The sequence below is a fragment of the Trichechus manatus genome, unplaced genomic scaffold, assembly GCF_000243295.1.
Source record: "Trichechus manatus latirostris isolate Lorelei unplaced genomic scaffold, TriManLat1.0 scaffold00044, whole genome shotgun sequence".
Lineage (NCBI taxonomy): Eukaryota > Metazoa > Chordata > Mammalia > Sirenia > Trichechidae > Trichechus > Trichechus manatus.
This window is the reverse complement of record NW_004443980.1, coordinates 14,077,631-14,097,988: the sequence shown is the minus strand read 5'-3', so window position 1 is coordinate 14,097,988 and position 20,358 is coordinate 14,077,631. Positions and strand designations below refer to the sequence as shown.

The following is a 20,358-nucleotide window of genomic DNA, read 5'->3' as shown; positions in this document are numbered from 1 at the left end:
CCATTTCTAAAATTTTTTTTAATGCAAAATAGGAAAAAAAAACTACGTTCCCTCATAACCAAAACCCATATTCTCTAATCAAACATGTTACAGCAAGAGTGAAGCCAAACAACTTTAATCTTCCAATTTTGGAAACAGTTCCTAAGAGATGGAGAACAAGTTAAACAAATATAATACTTGAACATAATACAAAAAACGAATACACCAAGACATGTATTATACAATACAAAATATCTGTCCAATCACTATGTAGCAACCACATAATGCATATGTGGATACTTCAGACTTTGACTGATTAAACTCAGCTACTTCTCCTATTTCAAGTTAACCAAACTCCTAACAGTCTTTTTCTTACAAATGGATACAGTTCCTTATAAGAAAGACTAGTAGGGACAATGTAACATTTTACTACTGGGTAAAACCGCCTATTGATCATCTTCATATACAAAAGATAATACACTAGGTACTTACTGATATTATGAATAAATATAGTAGGAACAATGAGGAATGGATAGCAAGCACAAAAAAATGCAAATTGCGCTCTATAGCCCATCGAGCTGCATTTAATATAAACTCTCTTTAGGTAAATTTCAAAGGACATCTACTAACAACTAAACACAAAGGAAATGAAAATTTCTTATTACGTAAGGGATACATGAAAACAGTAATAAAAAATAAAAGTATGTAAACAAGAAAATGTTGCAGTGCGTTTTGTTGCTGTTTTGGGTATTGGGGTTTTTGTTTTGTTTTGGTGACAATTAGTGAGAGTTTTGCTATATTTAGAAACAGATAACTTTTACATTTGGGAACTTGATCTCAGCCAGTCATTGTAGTGTCCTTCAGTAATTTGCAAAGAATAAAAATACATTCATTGTAAGTCTATGCTTATAAATTTTAAAATAGAGGTTATTTTAAGATTCCTTGAACACGGTTAAAGCTAGTATAGACATACTTGTGAATTCTCCCACTTGATAAGAAAATCCCTCAAATGATTAAACATTTGAGACTATGACAAAATATTTCAGCTGACCCAGATAGGAGACGATGCCATTTTAGAAGTTAAAAAAAGAGGTGGACAGTGCGATCCTGTTCAGAGATGTCAGGCAAGTATGCTCCATGTCTCAGTGAGACTGAAAGGACCAACCTTCTTTCCACCAGGCAAACACATTAGGTTTGCTCTTTGAAAGGAAACTAAAGCTTATTTGAAGAGCCTATTGCTCTTTGTGACTCTGCAAACAACCCAACTAAGGGGAAATTAAAAATAAAATCTAAATGGAATGCATAGTAGACTTCATTTTATAAGGGCAACAACACTGTATGAAGAGTAACTGTTTTTAGCATATCTCAAGGTGGATCACAGCAGCCCTCAATAATCCCTGTATTCAATAGTGACATAGGCATGGAATAATGGGAAATGAAATGAAACAGGAATCAGGGAACTGAGGGAATGGTTGTGTCGAGGACTCACATTTATTGAGTACTACGAGCCCTGGTGTCGTAGTGGTTAAGCATTTGGCTGCTGATCAAAAGGTCGGCAGTTCGAACCCACCAGCCGCTCCTTGGAAATCCTATGGGGCAGTTCTCCTTTGTCCTGTAGGGTCGCTATGAGTCGGCAACAATGGGTTTGTTTGTTTTTTAATGTGTCAAGCACTATCCTACACGTTTCACAGATGCTATTTCATTTAATCCTTACAATATATGCACAAGGTTGGGACTCAGAATCATTAACCTACAGAAATTCACACAGTAAGAAATTAGCACAGTACAAATTTTAAACATAATCTCTCTCCAAGCAATGGTTTCCCTAAAGAACTCAAACTACATAAGAGTTTTCCTATTGGCTATCAAGCATGGATGTTACTCCTCACCTCTGAAGTTTATTGTAAAAAGTTAGCTATGTGTATAGTAAGAAAATGCCAAGAAATCAGGAAAAATTATATGTTCTTTTCTCTCTCAATTATCATGTACCTGTGGCAAGACACTATACATTAATTTTGTAAATGTTTCTCCAGAGAATTATAACAAGAATTTGTGATACTAGCCTTACCAACCAAAAAGGAAACCTGCCTATTATAATAATATAATGAGGCATAACCATTAAATAACAGACATTAAAAATAAATGTTCCTGACTCCCACTTCTAGTTAGGATGAGGTGAGCTGCAAGAGAATTTCACTTCCACCCCAACAACCAGAACAAGCCAGTTAATTTATAAAAATTACAGCTTCTTAAAACCCATCATACAGCTAAGGATACAAAGAAACATAAATGAATTAAATTCTAAAAACTAATGGGCCCTTTTGAGGAGAGAAGAGACCCACAGCTAACTTTCATCCCTGATGGAACAGCAAGAAGAAGAAGAATCTGCCATACATGTATGTGTGAGGAGACACAAGCTGAACTTTTAACAAACAGACAATGGCCACACATGGGCTGCCAGGATGGATCAGTATGCTGAGAAGTCCCAGTCACAGAGAAATTCTGAACCCATCCACCCACTCCTTCCCATTGGCTTCCATCGAGTACACAAGCATGTACACTGAAAACCAGAGGCAGGGCAGAAGCTGAGAGATATCCTTCCTGAAGCATGCTGGATCTAATCTCAGTGAAAGGCAACAGCCCACTGAAGGCAGAGGTGGGATGGAAGAAGTTACAAAACTTCTTCCAAGGCAATCTAGGTCTTCGTCTAGTGTAAGGTACCGAGTGCTCGAGAATGGTGCTAGGCCAGGAGAGCTGAGGTAAATCCCTCTCAGGCACTCTTGGCCTCCACTGAAGTGGCCTCTGGAGGCTAGGGGAAGGGCAACAAGACATGCCTTCTTACAGACCAAAGAAGATCAGAGAACCCCAAAGAAGATAAATGCAAAGAAAATCACAACTGGGAACATCAAAGCCAAACTACTGGTAGAAAAATAAATAAAATCTTAAACAAAGGGAGAGGAAAAAGACAAATTACAAACAGGGGAATAACAACAAAAATTATAGGTGATTTTTCATTAAAAATAATGGAACAATAATCTTTAAAGAACTCCAAAAAAAAAAAAAAATAGTAAAAACTGGCATTCTGTATCCAGCAAAAATATTCTTTGAAAATGAAAGCAAAATAAAGACATTTTCAGACAGGTTAAAACTGAGAGAATTCGTATCTAGCAAACATACAGTAAAAGAAATGCTAAAAGAGGCTCTTCTGGCTGAGGAGAAAATTATCAGGATACAAAGCTCTTAGAAGAAAACACAGAATATCTTCACAACCTTGGAACAGGCAAAGATTTCAAAGACAAGGCACATAGACAAAAAAAATTGCTAAACTGGATATAATTTCTTCTAACCAAAAGATGTTGTTGTTGTTTTAGATGCCATTGAGTCTGTTCCAACTGATAGTGACCCTATGTACAACAGAATGAAATACTGCCCAGTCCTGCACCATCCTCAAAATCCTTGCTATGTTTAAGCCCATTGTTGCAGTCATTGTGTCGATCCATCTCACTGAAGGTCTTCCTCTTTTTCATTGACCCTCTACTTTACCAAGCATGATGTTCTTCTCCAGGGACTGGTCCCTCCTGATAACATGCCCAAAGTAAGTGAGACAAAGTCTCGCCATCCTCACTTCTAATAAGCATTCTGGTTGTACTTCTTCCAAGACAGACTTATTCGTTTGTCTGGCAGTCCATGGTATAAAGATACCACTGAGAAAATGAATAGGCAAGCAATAGACTGAAAAAAAGTATACATAATACGTATATATGACAAAAGACTTATATCCAAAATACATTTAAAAAAAAAAACTTCTACAAATTAACAATAAAAGGACAAACACCTCAACTTTTTTAAATGGGCAACAAACACTTCACAAAAGAAGATATGTCGAACAAGCAAAGGAAAAGATCTTAAACATCATTACTTATCAAGGAAATGCAAATTAAAACCACACAATAAGAGAAGCACTACCAGAATGTCAGAGTGAGAACCTCTGAAAATCTATTACTCCATAAAAGCAATGACAAAATTGGCAAAAACTGTCAAAATCAACTCTTGCAGAACTCTGGAAATTAATCAAAAGCTTTCAACAATCCAAGAAATATTTATTCAAGAAAAATGAGTGAATCTTGGTAAGAACAGTGAGCTTTATGAAGTTTTAACTTGCCCTATTCCCATCCCCCTCTCCTTGGTTCTGTGGTGGTCTTGAAAACCAACAACCCACAATCAAGATGAAAGCCAGATGCCTGGAAGCCACGGAAGGGGGCAGAACAGGTTTGGAGCTTCCCAAAAGGCCCCTCCCAGATGCAGTACAATGAATCACTTTTATATGACCTTTCTAGCCATCATCTTGTAACTCCCACAAAATGATCGGCTGGGCCACACTCTTGCAAGTGATTGGTCAGTTTCTTACGCAACTGAGTGATTCGTGGTCTACCAAGGGGACTGACTGATCAGTTCGTGGTCCTGGTGGGAGTACCATGCCTTAAAATTTACAAGGTTGTTGTTGTGTACCATCAAGTCGATTCTGACTCATAGTGACCCTACATGACAGAGCAGAACTGCCCCACTGGGTTTCCAAGGAGGAGCTGGTGGATATGAACCACTGATCTTTTGGTTAGCAGCCTGAGCTCTTAACCACTATGTCACGAGGGATCCAAAATTTACAAGGAGTAGGCTTATATAAGGGCCAATCTCACAGAGGTTGAGAGGGACCTTACTACCATCAAGAAAAGTCTGGAGCAGAGCGCATCCTTTGGAGCAAGGACCCAGGATCCCTGCACTGAGAACCTCCTAGAACCAGAAGAATTATAATATAGAAGACAGCGTGAGACTGCAACAGACAGTGGTGGTAGGCGTGCCAGTCCGTGGAGCGAGGTGGCTGTGGTGGGCTTGGGCCCACAGAGTGAGGCGGCTACGGGTGGGCCTGCCGGTCCACTGAACAAGAACTGAAACTGACTGCCTTCAAAGAGGAGGCTTGCCGGTGGAGTTAAAGTGCTGTAACACTTGCCCATACAGGGCAGAGGCCTGAGTGTGTGCCCCATGCAGGGATTGTCTCGGAGGATTCTGTGCAAGGGTCTTCCTACAGCAGGGCAGAGCAGACACCTCTGGGCAGGAGGTTTGCCAGCGGAGCTAAAAGAGCTGTAACACTTGTTTCTACAGGTCAAGAGAGGCCTGAGAGTGCCCCATATAGGGGTTGCATGCCTCCCCCCTAGACAACAGGGGGCCTGGGTAGCATGGCGGCAAGAGAACCCCGCAGGTCTGGGTAGTGTGGCAGGAGCGGGCAGCAGAGACTCAGAAGGGCCCGGTGGCTTGGAGATCCTGTGCAGGGGTATTCCTGCCAGCCAGCAGAGGCCAGTGAGGTCCAGTGGCAGAGCAGAAGCCTTGGGAGCCTTGCGGACCCTCCAAGCATCATGGTAGTAGTGGAGGCAGGAATGATGTGAACACAGTGTTTGACCTGAACCACAGCGCCCATCGACATAAGAGTGGACACGAGTAACTTGAGGAAGGGTAAGCGGTTCTCCTTTGGGAATCTGTCGTTATTATTTAATGTTTGCTTTCTATAAATAATATTAATTGCTTTCATTTTGCCAACACTGTGTAAGTGTCTCATGTGCCTGGCTTGATTACAGATGAACGTAGCACCCATGGAATGGTTGATGCCAATAGGTGTACATGCTTCATTCCTAGCAGTTTTATGGCTGGCTGGAAGTATGAGACACAGCCTGCCTGCATATGCAATGCAGACAAACAGACAGAGCATACACCACAGAAACGTCACTACTTGACATGCCTGGCAACTCCCTGAAAAGCTCCATTCTCAGAATTTGTCTTTCTTTGACCCACCTCAGAGCTTACTGTTTACAAATAGTACTGTCTTAGACTGAGTTCTCTAGAGAAGCAAAACCAGTAAAGCCTATAAATATATATAGAGAGAGGCTTATATCAAGGAAATGGCTCATGCAGTTGTAGAGGCTGGAGCATCCAAAGTCTATGGGTCAGGCTGGAGACTTCTCCTGATTCACGTGGCTGCAGGGACTGGCAAACCCAAGGTTGGTAGGTCAGACAGCAAGCCTCTGGCTCACAGGCTGAGAAGACCGATGAATTCCAAGATCGGCAGGTAAGACAGCAGGTAAGCTAGTTCAAGTCTCAAGAACTGGAGGTCAGATGAACCGGAGCCAGCTGCAGGATCCAGAGTGAGCAAAAGCCTGTGAGCCTTGCCAGAAAGTCCACCTTTATTGAATGCAGGCCATACCTGCAAGGAAACTCCCTTTCAACTCATTGGCTACTCCCAGCAGATCCCATCATGGAGGTGATCACATTATATCAAATCTCATCATGGAGGTGATCACATCATTATATGACTGCCAGACTACATCATAACGAGCAAACCACTGAGAATCACGGCCCAGCCAAGTTGACACACAACCTTAACAATCACTAGTACTATCCCAGGGCTTATTAAAAAAAACAGCAGTAATTGTTTAACATCACAGCCACCTAAGGCCATAATAATAGATGGGGCTAACAAGAGGCTGACCAAACACCTTAAAAGGAAAAACTGGGAATGAGATGTCCATAGAGGACTTCGAAAAACTCTAATACATTCTTGGAAATATAGGATGTCCTGTGTATGTTTCAAGGAAAGACTAGAGAAGTCCCTAATTTCTCAAAAGAATCTCTCAAAAGAAACCATGTCTAAATAATTAAAGGAAAATATACAGATAAGCTTAATAACGGAAGGGAACGGAGCTTTTCTGGAGCAGTTTTTGTATACTATTGAAATTATATTAGTATTAATCTGAAAAAGATGGTTTTAAGTTAAAGTACTAATTGTAATCATCACGGCAACCACTAAGAAAATGATTTGAAAATATATATAGTAAAAGAAACAGTGGGGCCAAATGGAGGACAGATTGCAAAGACATTTTGAGAGGCAGAGTCAATGGAACTTTGAGTTAGACGAAAGAGAGAGAATCTCTCTCGAGGAGTATATAGCCTAGCGAAAGAATCATAAGAGTGAACAGAAATTATTCTATATTGTGCCCCACTCCTGGAACACAGAGTAGGAGAAGGCAGGAGGTAAGGCTGACACTAGATCAAAAAGGCTAAGGAGTGATCTTTGTTCTTAAGGTATTAGGGATCCTCTAAGAAATTTTGAGAAAAGAAGTAACATGATTTTGAGCAAGGAAGTGACTGTCAGCCATTAGGGAAGTGTAAATCAAAACAATGAGATACTACTTCATACCAAGTAGGATGGCTATAATGAAAAAAAGACAGCTACAACAAGTATTGGTTAAAATGTGGAGAAATTGAAACCTTCATACATTGCTGGTGGGAATGTTAAACGGTGCAGCTGCTTTGGAAAACAGCTTGGCAGTTCCTCAAAAGATTACAAAGAGAGTTACCATATGACCCAGCAATCCCATTCCTAGGTATATACCCGAGTATTGAAAACATGTCCACGCAAATACTTATACTTGAAAATTCATAGCAGCATTATTCATAATAGCCAAAAAGTGGAAACAACCCAAATATTCACCAATGAATGAATGGTGAAACAAATTGTGGTATGTCCATACCATGGAATATTATTCCCACATAAAAAGGAATAAAGTAGTGATACATGCTGTAACATAGATAAACCTTGAAAACATTATGCTAAGTAGAGACGCCAGACACAAGAGGCCATGTATTATATTTTCCATTTGTATGAAATGTCCAAAATAGATAAATACATAGAAACAAAAAGTAGATTAGTGGTTCCAGGAACTGGAGAGGGGGTGGAGAATGGGAAGTGACTGCTAATGGATACAGGGTTTCTTTGCGGATGATGAAATGTTCTAAAATTAGATAGTGGCGATGGTTATACAACTCTGTGACTATATTAAAAACTAGTGACTTGTACAATTTTAAAAAGTGAATTTTATGGTACGTGAATTATATCTTAATAAAGCTGCTATTTTAAAAAAATCACGATGAGTTCCCATTTAACACCTAGTAGAATGAGTAAAATCAAAAAGAGTAGAAACACCAATGTTGGCAAGGATGGAGAACAGTACTGTTGGTCAGAATATAAAATGGTGTAACTTTATTGAAGAACTGACTGGCAGTTTTTTCACATAAAGTTAAACAGACATCCACCTATGACCCATCGATTCAATTTCTAGTTATTTAATCAACAGAAGAGAAAACTTATGACCACAACACTTATACAGGAATGTTCACAGTACCTTATTCATAACAGCCAAGAAATGGAAATCATCCAAATGTCCATGAATAGAAGAATGGATAAACAGACTGTGATATATTTATACAATGGAATACTACTCAGCAATTAAAAACAAACTGATAGATACAGCAACACAGATGAATCTCAAAATCAATGTTTCTCAATCTCAGAATAAATGTTTCTACTCAAATATTTATGGGTGAGGTGATAAAACGTCCATGATTTGTTTTAAATACCTCAGACCAAAAAAGAAAAATGGAGTCATGTAAAATGAGATTGGCATAATGTTGATAAATGTTGAAGCTAGGGTTCATACTATACTCTCCAGTTTTGAGTATGTCTGAAAATTCCCAAAAAGAAAAGTTTAAAATAAATGAGTATTTCTTACTGTAGTTCTGCGGCACTAGTTCCGGGCTCTTAGGAGTTTTCAATTTGTAGGATACATCACCAATATTAACTGTATCACCTATAAAGAAAATAAGAAAAACACAACCATTATACAAGACAAGTAAGAAAACCACATGCTGTGCCTTTCACAGCAATGATTCTTCTGATCTTCAAAGAGGGATCTTTGTTGTTTGTTGCTGTCAAGCAGTCAAGTCAATTCCAACTCATGGTAACCCTGTATGTGCAGAGTAGAACTGTTCCATAGGGTTTTCAAGGTATGACCTTTTGGAAGCAGATCACCGGGCCTGTCTTCTGAGGCACCTCTGAGTGGGTTCAAACCACCAACCTTTCGGCTAGCAGTTGAGTGCTTAACCGCTCGCGCCACCCAGGGGCTCCTACAAAGAAGGATTACGGGGATAAAAATCAAATCCCCTTTTCACTTCTCTGCCACTTCTGTCCTGACACCAGCTGCACATGCAGCACTTCTTCCTGTGACCCTAACCACCTGGAGCTAGATCAGTGCTCACAAGATATGGAGCACAGTCCTCCAGACTGCTATGTCTGCCTAAGACCTCAGATGCCAGCCATAAACCTGAAAGTCCCCACAGCACCTTCACTTCTGACCTGCTGGCTTCAAATTCAGGGGTTCCTTCTACTCCCTCAGGATACCATCCACAAGGTCAGGGATCCCCAGTCCCCCTTACTTCTGACCTGTTGGCTCCCACTACTCCCTTGGGCTCAATAATTTGCTAGAACGACTCACAGAACTCCACGGAAGGCACCATACTAACAATTACAGATTCATTACAGCAAAAAAAAATACAAATGAAGAAATACATAGGGCGAGGTCTGGGAGAGTCTCCAACACAGACCTTCCATGTCCTACTCTCCTAGCCGTATCAATGTCTATACCAGCCAGAAAACCCAGGCAGCGTCTGTGTCCAGAACCTTTAACAGGGCCTCATTTACACAGACATGATTGAGTCATGCCCCCTCCTCTGAGGTTAGTTGATATCATCAGGTGGTCTTTCTGATCTGGCCAGCCCCCACCTGAGTCACCTCAATAGCATAAACTCTCAGGTGTGGTCTAGAAACCTATAGATAACAAAACTAAAAACCCAAACCCATTGCTGTCCAGTCGATTCCAACTCAGAGACCCTACTGCGACCCTATAGGACAGAGTAGAACTGCCCCATAGGGTTTCCAAGGAGTGGCTGGTGCATTCAAACTGCCGACCTTTTGGTTAGCAGCCGATTTCTTAACCACTGTGCCACCAGGGCTCAACAGATAACAAAGGAACCTCAATTATTCAGGAAATCCTAAGAGTTTAGTTATCTCCCAGGAACCAAGGATAAAGACAAAATTTCTTCAGGTAAAGTTAATGTAAACCTCAAAATATACCACACATCTATCTATGTCAGGCACCAGAGACTCTGCTCTTAAACTTCTATCCAAAGTATAAGTTATATAAAACAGAAATGAGGCATCAGTGAGATTCATATTTTAAATGCTGGCTTGGGAAAAAAAAAGATAAAATACAATCAAGTATATTATCTAGCTTTTTTTCATTGATATGATCAACAACAATATAAAAGGATGCATTTTATTTAAGATTATTCAAACCATCAATAGGCTAAAATCTTTAACATGTGTCTTCAACCCTTTTACATCTTTACCAGTCCTTATTTTTACTATATGCAATTTCAAGTTTTCCAGAAAACTACCCAAAAGTTTCATATTTCTAAGTGCATTAAAAAGACAAAGGGCCACATAAACCAGAGACTCTATTAGCCTGAGACCAGAAGAACTAGATGGTACCCAGCTACCACCAATGAACGCCCTCACAGGGAACACAACAGAGAGTCCCTGATGGAGTAGGAGAAAAGTGTGGTGCAGAACTCAAATTCACATAAAAAGATTAGACTTAATGGTCTGATTGAGACTGGAGGAACCCTCGAAGACACAGCCCTGGATGCTCTGTTAACCCAGAACTAAAATCATTCCTGAAGCCAGCTTTTCAGACAAAGATTAGACTGGACTATAAAACATAAAATAATACTCGTGAAGAGTGTGCTTCTTAATTCAAGCAGATACACGAGACTAAATAGGTAGCTCCTGTCCAGAGGCAGGTTAAGAAGGCAGAAAGGGATAGGAGCTGGTTGGATAGACACGGGAAACCTGGGGTGGAAAGGAGGAGTGTGCTGCCACATTATAGGGATTGCAACTAGTGTCACATAACAATTTGTGGCATATATGCCAAGAATTCCTATGTGAAACAAGCAGAACAGAGCAGTAAGTTCTCAGTAACTTCTAAAAGGCTCTAATTCTTTTAAAGTAACATTAATCTGTGGCTGATCTTCTAAAGTGCAAAATTAGATGCTAAACCGAGCAGTCTTTCTATGCTTCACTCCCTCCAGCAGCAAGAACAGGCATGTTAATACCACCTGCACCTGGAACTACGTTTGGAAAGAACTCAAAGACACGCAGAAAAAGTAGCTGTGCCAAAACACGTCTTTCAGCATAGCCAGTTGAGAGCTAATGAGGTATGCTGGAGTAAGACTAAAGCCTTAAATCAGGACGGTAATAAGATTAACAACAACAGCCAACACTTGTTGAATGCTTACTATCTTCTACGTACACATTCTCAAAATAACCTCGTGAGACAGAGATTTTACAGATGAAGAAATTTACAAATCTGTGAAAAAGTTTTTATAGATGAAGAAATTTACTATAGATGTGTGATAAACTGAGAGAGAGAGATTAGGAAGAGATACAAAACTAAATTGTTGCTAGGTCCAAAATTAGCAGCCAGAATAAGGCCAGACAAAACATACTGCAGACAAAAATCCAAAGAGCTGCAAACCTCCTCCATAACCTACCACAACCACCCTTACCCCCTCCTCCCACCAATTCTTTGTCTCCACGAAGTCTATCAAAGTGATAAAAGGACAGTCCCTGGACCAGCAGTATCAGCATCACTTGGGAACTTGTTAGAAATGCAAATTCTCAGGCCCCAATCACCATCACTCATCTGTTAGTGAGGCTTGTCCATTGCTCTGATGCTGAGCAGGTTTCAGCACAGCTTCCAGACTAAGACAGACTAGGAAGAAAGGCCTGGAGATCTACTTCTGAAAATCAGCCAATAAAAACCCTATGAATCACAACGGTGCAATCTTGTTGTGCATGGTGTTGCCATGAGTCCAGGGCTGACTCACAGGTAACTAAACACCACCTGTCACCTACAGAATCAGAAACTGTGTTTCAACAAGCCCTCCAGGTGATTTCTAACACAAATCTGAGAATCACTAGTCCATTAAGTCCTAAGGTCATCAAAAACCAGGTGGTCATCAGGTTCTCAAAGTACAACCCTACTTACTTCAAGGTACTGGCTGACTGATAATATGCTACCCTATTTTCCTTAATGCAGGAAAGAAAATATAAATTAGCTACTCTCGAAAGGAGATTTTCTTTAGTAGGATAAGCTTGCCTACAAATATAAGAGTAATGCGATGCACTGGAGGCTTTTATTACAGTATAGTTATAACATGAAGAATTACAGCTACAGTATTTTCAAATAAAATGCCTTTATAAATGTTATTTTTCTTCCTGGAAAAAAAAAAAACAAAACTGTATTTTCCTGGCTTCCTAACAAAACAGATCCCAAGGAGTAATTAACCTGAATATAAGAACATTTTCAGTTCTCATTACAAACCTTGCCCTCAGTGTTGGGTCGGATGGATATTCTTCTTTTTTCGTGCTTTGCAAATGACTCTTTTTCCTCTTTTCTATGTTTTGACAGGTAATACATTTCAATACAAAATTAGAAAAGTACCAAAGTTAGTCTCCCTCCCACCCTCGTCTTCTAGCCCTCCCGTCCCTCCTCCCAGAGATCACCACATATGCCAGTTTCTTTTGTGTCATTCCAGAGATATTCTATGCATATACAAATATATTTTATTTTACACAAACAATAGCATATACTGTACATTTGTTTTTATGTACATAAAAATTTTATTGAAAATTGTTAAAATGTGAAAGTAAATCAGGGGAGAATATTAGTGAAACAAACAAATAAACACTAAATTCAAACTTGTGAGTAATTAACGTGAGGTTTGAAAACTTTAAAATAGATGCAGAAAATATGGAACAGTATTTATGTACCAGTCATGGACATCCTTCTAATAAACAATCTAGGAAAAGGATAGATTATATAATTCGTGGTAACTTGATAACTGTCTACCCATTTGTTAAAAAAAAAAAAAAAAAAATCAAGGTAAGAGTTCTACGACACAAGCACTGTGGGGACCATGGTCTCAGGGAACATCTAGCTCAATCGGCATAGCACAGTTTATAAAGACTATGTTCTACATTCTACCCTGGTGAGTAGCATCTGGGGTCTTTAAAAGCCTGTGACCAGCCATCTAAGATACTCCACTGGTGTCACCCCTTTGGCAGCAAGGGAGAATGAAGAAAACAAGATACAAGGGAAAGATTAGTCCAAAGGACTAATGGACCACAACTACCACAGCCTCCACCAGACTGAGTCCAGTACAAGGAGATGGTGCCCAGCTACCACCAATGACTGCTCTGACAGGGATCACAACAGAGGGTCCCGGACAGAGCTGGAGAAAAATGTAGAACAAAATTCTAACTTAAAAAAAAAAAAGACCAGACTTAGTGGCCTGACAGAGACTGGAGAAACCCTGAAAGTATGGCCCCTGGACACCTTTTTAGCTCAGTAAATGAAGTCACTCCCGAGGTTCACCGTTCAGCCAAAGATTAGACAGACCTATAAAACAAAACGAGACTAATGGGGCACAAGAGTCCAGGGACAAGGACTAGAAGGCAGGAGGGGACAGGAAAGATGGTAGTAGGGAACCCAAGTTTGAGAAGGGACAGCGTTGACATGTCGTGGGGTTGTTAACCATTGTCAGAAAACAGTATGTGTACTAACTGTTTAATGAGAAACTACTTGTTCTGTAAACCTTCATCTAAAGTACAATTAAAAAAAAGAGTTCCACCTCACATTTCTTACAAAAATAAATTCAAAATGGTCTAAAAAAACAAAAAACAAAAAAATAGAAAAGAATTAGAAAAATACAGAGGCATTTTGATGACCTTGGGAATGACTTCTTCAATAAGAAGCAAAAACAAAAACAAAAAAAAGGAAAAGACAAAATATTTTACAACATTAAAACTTAACACTACTATATGCAGTAGTATATAAAATACAATAAACAGTTAAAATGTAAGTAACAGATAGAAAATTATAACTCAGAATATATAAAAGAATCCTAAAAATCAGTAAGAAAAATACAAACAACTCAACAGAAAAATGGACTGAAGATACACACAAGTCACAGGAAACTGAAATTGGTAATAAACATCAGCAGAGATGCTCAACCTCACTAATAATCTGGATAATGGAAACTAAAATGAGAAGACATTTCTCAGCTCTCAAATCTATAAAAAATTTCAAGCTTGATAACATTGAATGAAGGAAGAGGGAAGTGGTACTCCAACACACTGCTGATGGAAGTATAAATTAGTACAACCACTTAGGAGGAAAATTCTCATTATTTACCCTGCTCACTCATCTATCCTAGGGAGACACATGCAAGGATATGTTTACTATAGCATCACTTATAATATACATATTTTAATATGGAAAAAAACTTGAATACTAATCAATAGGAGAATCATAAAATATGGTATATCTATACTATCAACCTCTTTACACAAGTGTATAAAAAGAAAAATGAGAATGAGAAGTGCTAGATCTATATATAGAAATAGAAAAATCTCCAAAATGTATTCTCGAGTGAAAAAGCAAGATGCTGCATAATATGTACACTGTGGTATCATTTATGGAACATGTGTGTGCACACACACACAATAAAGCTACATGTCTATGTAAAAGCAGAGCGAAGGATCTGGACTCTGGAGGAATATATATCAAATAGTGATTTCCTATAAAGAGGAGGCTAGAAATGAAAATGATGGTCAAGTATGACTTCAGTTGTATCTTCAACGTTTGAATTTTTATAACAATCATGTATTCTGTCTGGTATTACATGTACATTTGAAATTAATTCTTTTTTTTCAAGATCAAACTATAAACCATAGGACACAGACTAACAAAGGAAAGAACAATGAACAGGGCTGGAAGTCAGAGGACCTGGCTTTAAATAACAACTATCATTTCATTTTACCCTTTGAAAAACCCTGCTGAGGTTGGCAAGAAAATTGTGAGGCCTTAGGCAGTCTATAAATATTTGATGAATTACTTAGCCTCAGTTCCCCTATCTGTTAAAAGAAAGGGGGAGGTTTATTCAACAAGAATTCTGAGTTCCTAAGTGCCTGTACATAGATCAAGAGGCAGTCGTTCAAAAGGAACAAGGGGATATTGCGTGGTTTAGTTAGGAAAGGTGTGCATCGGGGTTGTATCGTTTCACCATACCTATTTAATCTGTATACTGAGCAAATAATCCGAGAAGCTGGACTATGTGAAGAAGAACAGGGCATCAGGATTGGAGGAAGACTCATTAACAATCTGCATTATGCAGATGACGATCAACCCTGCTTGCCGAAAGTGAAGAGGACTTGAAGCACTTACTGATGAAGATCAAACACCACAGCCTTCAATATGGATTATACCTCAACATAAAGAAAACAAAAATCCTCACAACTGGACCAATAAGCAACATCATGATAAATGGAGAAAAGACTGAAGTTGTCAAGGATTTCATTTTACTTGGATCCACAATCAACACTCATGGAAGCAGTAGTCAAGAAATCAAGATGCACTGCACTGGCAAATCTGCTGCAAAAGACCTCTTTAAAGTGTTGAAAAGCAAAGATGTCACCTTGGAGACTTAGGTGCGCCTGACCCAAGCCATGGTGTTTTCAACTGCCTCATATGCATGTGAAAGCTGGACGATGAATAAAGAAGACCAAAGAAGAATTGACATCTTTGAATTGTGGTGTTGGAGAAGAATATTGAATATACCATGGACTGCCAAAAGAACGAACAAACCTGTCTTGGAAGAAGTACAGTCAGAATGCACCTTAGAAGCAAAGATGGCAAGACTACGTCTCATATACTTTGGACATGTTATCAGGAGGTATCAGTCCCTGGAGAAGGACATCATGCTTGGTAAAGCAGAAGGTCAGTGAAAAAGAGGAAGACCTTCAACGAGATGGACTGACACAGTGGCTGCAACAACGGGCTTAAGCATAACGATTGTGAGGATGGCGCGGGACCGGGCAGTGTTTCGTTCTGTTGTACGTACGGTTGCTATGAGTCAGCAGCACCTAACAACAACAACAACAACCGCCAGGCACTAGTAGGCATTGGGAATATAGTGATGAGCAATACAAGCACAATTCTTGCTTTGGTTCATTTACATTCTAATGTAGGAGATAGACAGTAAGGAAGTAAATAATATGAAACTACCAGAGAGTAATATTGCATTGGACAGCAACGGGTTTGTTTTTTCTGTTTGTTCATTCGTTTGTCTTAGGAGCCAGGAGATCTGCCACTGTGACACCCTTAACCTCTGTCTGATGAAACTTCTAAATGTAAAATGGTGATGGCAAAATATCTGACACGATGCCAGAGTTAGTGTCCAAACCATTGTGCCAACTTTTTTTTTTCCTTCATAAAGGGGTAGTCTACAGTATTTATCTATACAAAGGCATGTTTTTGCCTCAACTGATTCCACAAAATAAGCTAAACCCTATATACAAGGTTCCTAGCCAACAGAAAATTCCAGTTGAAGACAGACAGCCAAATAGCAGGCAAACAATCACTCTTTACTGAGGACACTTTTATAAATGTCAAATCACAAAAGGATAAACCAAAATATAAAAACATTTGAGAGAAAAATAGAAACACTATGTAAAATACAGGTATAATTTTTAATACAGAATGTATGTATATTTAGAGTTCAACTGTACAAATCAAAGGAATTTTCCTCTGAATTGGTCTAGTGATCAAATAATATTTATTGAGTACTGGTTATGTGGCAAATATTGTTATAGACATATTATCTTATGTTATTTCATTTAATTTCGTCTCTAAGAATCCATGGTTACTATGAGCTATTTCACATAAATGTTATACAGAAACCCCATCTCAAATCAGCTTTATAAATGGACATTGGAGTTTCTGTTACAGTAGCTATATGAAATAGCTCACAGGAATCATGGGTTTCTTAGAGGCCCAGGCTCAAAAAACAGTCCACACACAATGGAATGCTACACAACAATAACGAACAATGATGAATCCGCGAAACATCTCACAACATGGATGAATCTGCAGGGCATCATGCTGAGTAAAATAAGTCAATCACAAAAGGACAAATATTGTATGAGACCACTATTATAAAAACCCAAGAAAAGGTTTACACAAAGAAAAAAACAATCTTTGATGGTTACAAGGAGGGGAGGGTTTGAGAGGGGCAATCACTAACTAGATAGCAGACAAGTGTTAACTATGGTGACGTGAAAGACAACACACAATATAGGGGAAATCAGCACAACTTGACCAAGGCAAAGTCATAGAAGCTTCCTAGACACATCCAAACACCTTGAGCGACCGAGTTGCTGGGGCTGAGGGATAGGGACCATGGTCTCAGGGAACATCTAGGTCAATTGGTATAACATAGTTCCTAAAGAAAATGTCCTACATCCTACTTTGATGAGTAGCATCTGGGGTCTTAAAAGCTTATAAGCGGCCATCTGAAACATATCTATTAGTCCCATCCCGACCAGAGCAAAGGAGAATGAAGAAAACCAAAGATTCAAGGAAAATATTAGTCCAAAGGTCTAATGGACCACATGAACCACAGCCTCCACCAGCCTGAGCCCAGAACTAGATGGTGCCCAGCTACCACCACCAACCACTCTGACAGGGATCACAATAGAGGGTCCCAGACAGGGCAGGAGAAAAATGTAGAACAAAATTCAATTTTCACACACACACACACACACACACACACACACACACACACACACACAAAAAAGATCAGACTTATTGGTCTAACAGAAACTGAAGGAACCCCGAAACTATGGCCCCCAGTCACCCTGCTAACTTAGAACTGTTGCCACTCCTGAAGTCCACCTTTCCGCCAAAGATTAGACAGGCCTATAAAACAAACTATAACACATGTGAGGAATGTGCTTCTTAGTTCAATCAAGCATACACGACCAAATGGGCAACACTTGCCCAAAGGCAATGACAAGAAGACAGAAATGAACAGGAAAACTGGATGAATGGACACGAGGAACCCAAGGTGGAAAGGGAACGGGGGAGAGTGCTGACACAACATGGGGATTGCAACCAATGCTGCAAAACAATTTGTGTATAAATTTCTGAATGAGAAACTAATTTGCACTGTAAACTTTCACCTAAAGCACAATAAAAACAAACAAAAAAACAGTCCAGAAGGCAACAGGAAGCACAGTCAAAGTCACAACCCAGGAAAAACTTACTGAGATGTTGCTACTGCTACCACCAAATCCATACCATGGGACACCACTATCAGTGGACAGTATTTCTCCCCAAACTTTTTATATTTTGATATTTTTCAAACCTAGCTACAGAAAAGCTGGAAAAATACTACAATGAACACTTATATATTCTTCATCTGTTAACATTTTGCCACATTTGTTTTATCTCTTTAGATGAACATATACACTTAATTTTTGTCTTGTGTTGTAGAAATCATGATTCTTCATCCCTAGTCGAAAGATATGAGAATGTATCTTATAATAAATAAGAACATTCTCCTACATGAACATAAAACCAATATGACACTGAAGAAAATTATCTGTAATTCTAGGGTTAATTCAAATTTACTGAACTGTCCCAAAAATGTCTTATATAGTTGCTTTTTTTTTTTTTATTCAAAATCTAGTCAAGGTTCACCCCACTATATTTTGTTGTTATGTCTTTTTATGCTGTTCTTGACACTGACAATGTTGGACTTTGGACACTACCATAAATAAACTGTTCCTGCAGCCTTTGCATAACTTCCTCATGATTCAGTCTTGGGCAGGGGCATTTAATTAGCCAAGCCTATGTTATGACCCACACAGCCTGACTGCCAGGGTGCCTAGTAGAGTCAGGGCCCTGCCTCCCATCAAGACTTATACAATGGAGGGTTTTATCACTCTTCAGTCTTCCTCCTATCTCGCTTGTGAATCCTCAATGAGTTCTCTTCTTTGCTTTTTTTCCTTTTCTCTGAACTTCTTGTGGAAACCCTGGTGGAGTAGTGGTTAAGAGCTACAGCTGCTAACCAAAAGGTCGAATCCACCAGACGCTCCTTGGAAACTCTATGGGGCAGTTCTACTCTGTCCTATAGGGCCGCTATGAGTCGGAATTGACTCAACAGCAACGGGTTTGGTTTTTGGTTTTCTCAACTTCTTAACACTGAATGATGAGGCCCAGTTCTCACACCTCTTTTCTACTGTATCTACAATTGCTCCTTGATGAGTTCATAAAGTCTTATGTCTTTAAATGCAATTAGTATACTGCTGGCTCCCAAACATATATCTCCAACCCAGACCTCTGAACTCCAAACATGGATAGCCAACAGATATTTGAATGTCTAACAGGCAGCCCAAACTTATCAAATTCAAAACTGAACTTCAGATCTTTCCACCAAAACATGCTCCCCCCAGTATTCCTCATTTCTGCTAAGGGCAACTTCATCCTTCCAGCTGTTCTGACCAAAAAGCTTGGAGTCATTCTTAATTTTTCTTTTTCTCACTCTCCAATTCATCAGAAAATCTCACTGGCTTTGCCTTTAAGATATATGTTGTGTCTGATCACTTCTCCCAATATCCTCTACTGCCATTACCTCTCACATCCTAGCACATCTTCTGTTTCAACCCTTCCTCCCCTATATTCTCAACAAAACAGCTACAGAGATCCTAATTAAATAGGAATCCAGTAACGTCACCCTTCCACTCAAATTCAGACTGTTCCTAATCTGGCTCCCTTTCTGACCTCACCTTCTACTAGTAGTCTTCCCCTTACTTATTCTATTCCAGCCACACTGGTCTTCTCAGTGTTCCCTGAACATGCCAGACACACACTCATTTCAGGCCTTTGCACTGAATTGTCCCACTGACTAAAATGCTTCTTCTCAAATATTCATTTATCAGTCAGGGTCCCAGCAAGAAACAGGTGGAACATTCAAAGTGGGTAACTGAAGAGAGTATAATAAAGAAGGGGTCCCAGCAGCACAGTGGTTAAGAGCTATGGCTGCTAACCAACAGGTCAGCGGTTTGAATCCACCAGACGCTCCTTGGAAACCCTACGCAACAGTTCTACTCTGTCCTATTGGGTCACTATGAGTCAGAATCAACTAAATGGCAATGGGTTTTTGTTTTTATTTTTATAATAAAGGAAGTATTTAAAAGAGTGTGGGCAGAGTTTGAGTCCCTACTAGTGCAGTGGTTAAAGCACTCAGCTGCTAACCAAAAGCTCAGCGGTTCGAATCCACCAGCTGCTTCACGGGAAAAAGGTATGGCAGTCTGCTTCATAAAGATTTACAACCTTGGAAACCCTGTGAGGCAGTTCTATTCTGTCCTATAAGGTCACTATGAGTCGGAATCAACTCGACGGCAGTGGGTTTGGTTTGGGTTTGGGCAGAGCTTAGGAAAACCAACAAGAATAGTTCAGTACTCTGGGACTAACAATAACAGAAAGTCATTACAACTCCTAGGTCTGAAGGAGCAGGAGATGAGAGCAAGCA

At 39.5% G+C, this 20,358-nt stretch overlaps 1 protein-coding gene across 4 annotated transcripts in view; it reads right to left on the bottom strand.

Moving 5' to 3' along the window:
* Positions 1–20,358, bottom strand: part of VWA8 (von Willebrand factor A domain containing 8) — a 468,389-nt gene that overhangs the window by 436,028 nt on the left and 12,003 nt on the right. For all 4 annotated transcript variants that reach the window (XR_002824147.1, XM_004376614.1, XM_023731623.1 and 1 more), the window contains exon 2: positions 8,595–8,672. Coding sequence is in view for 3 of the 4 variants with exons in the window: in XM_004376614.1 (XP_004376671.1) it covers positions 8,595–8,672 (78 nt within the window). In the remaining variant the exon portion in view is untranslated. The remainder of the gene's footprint in view (positions 1–8,594; positions 8,673–20,358) is intronic.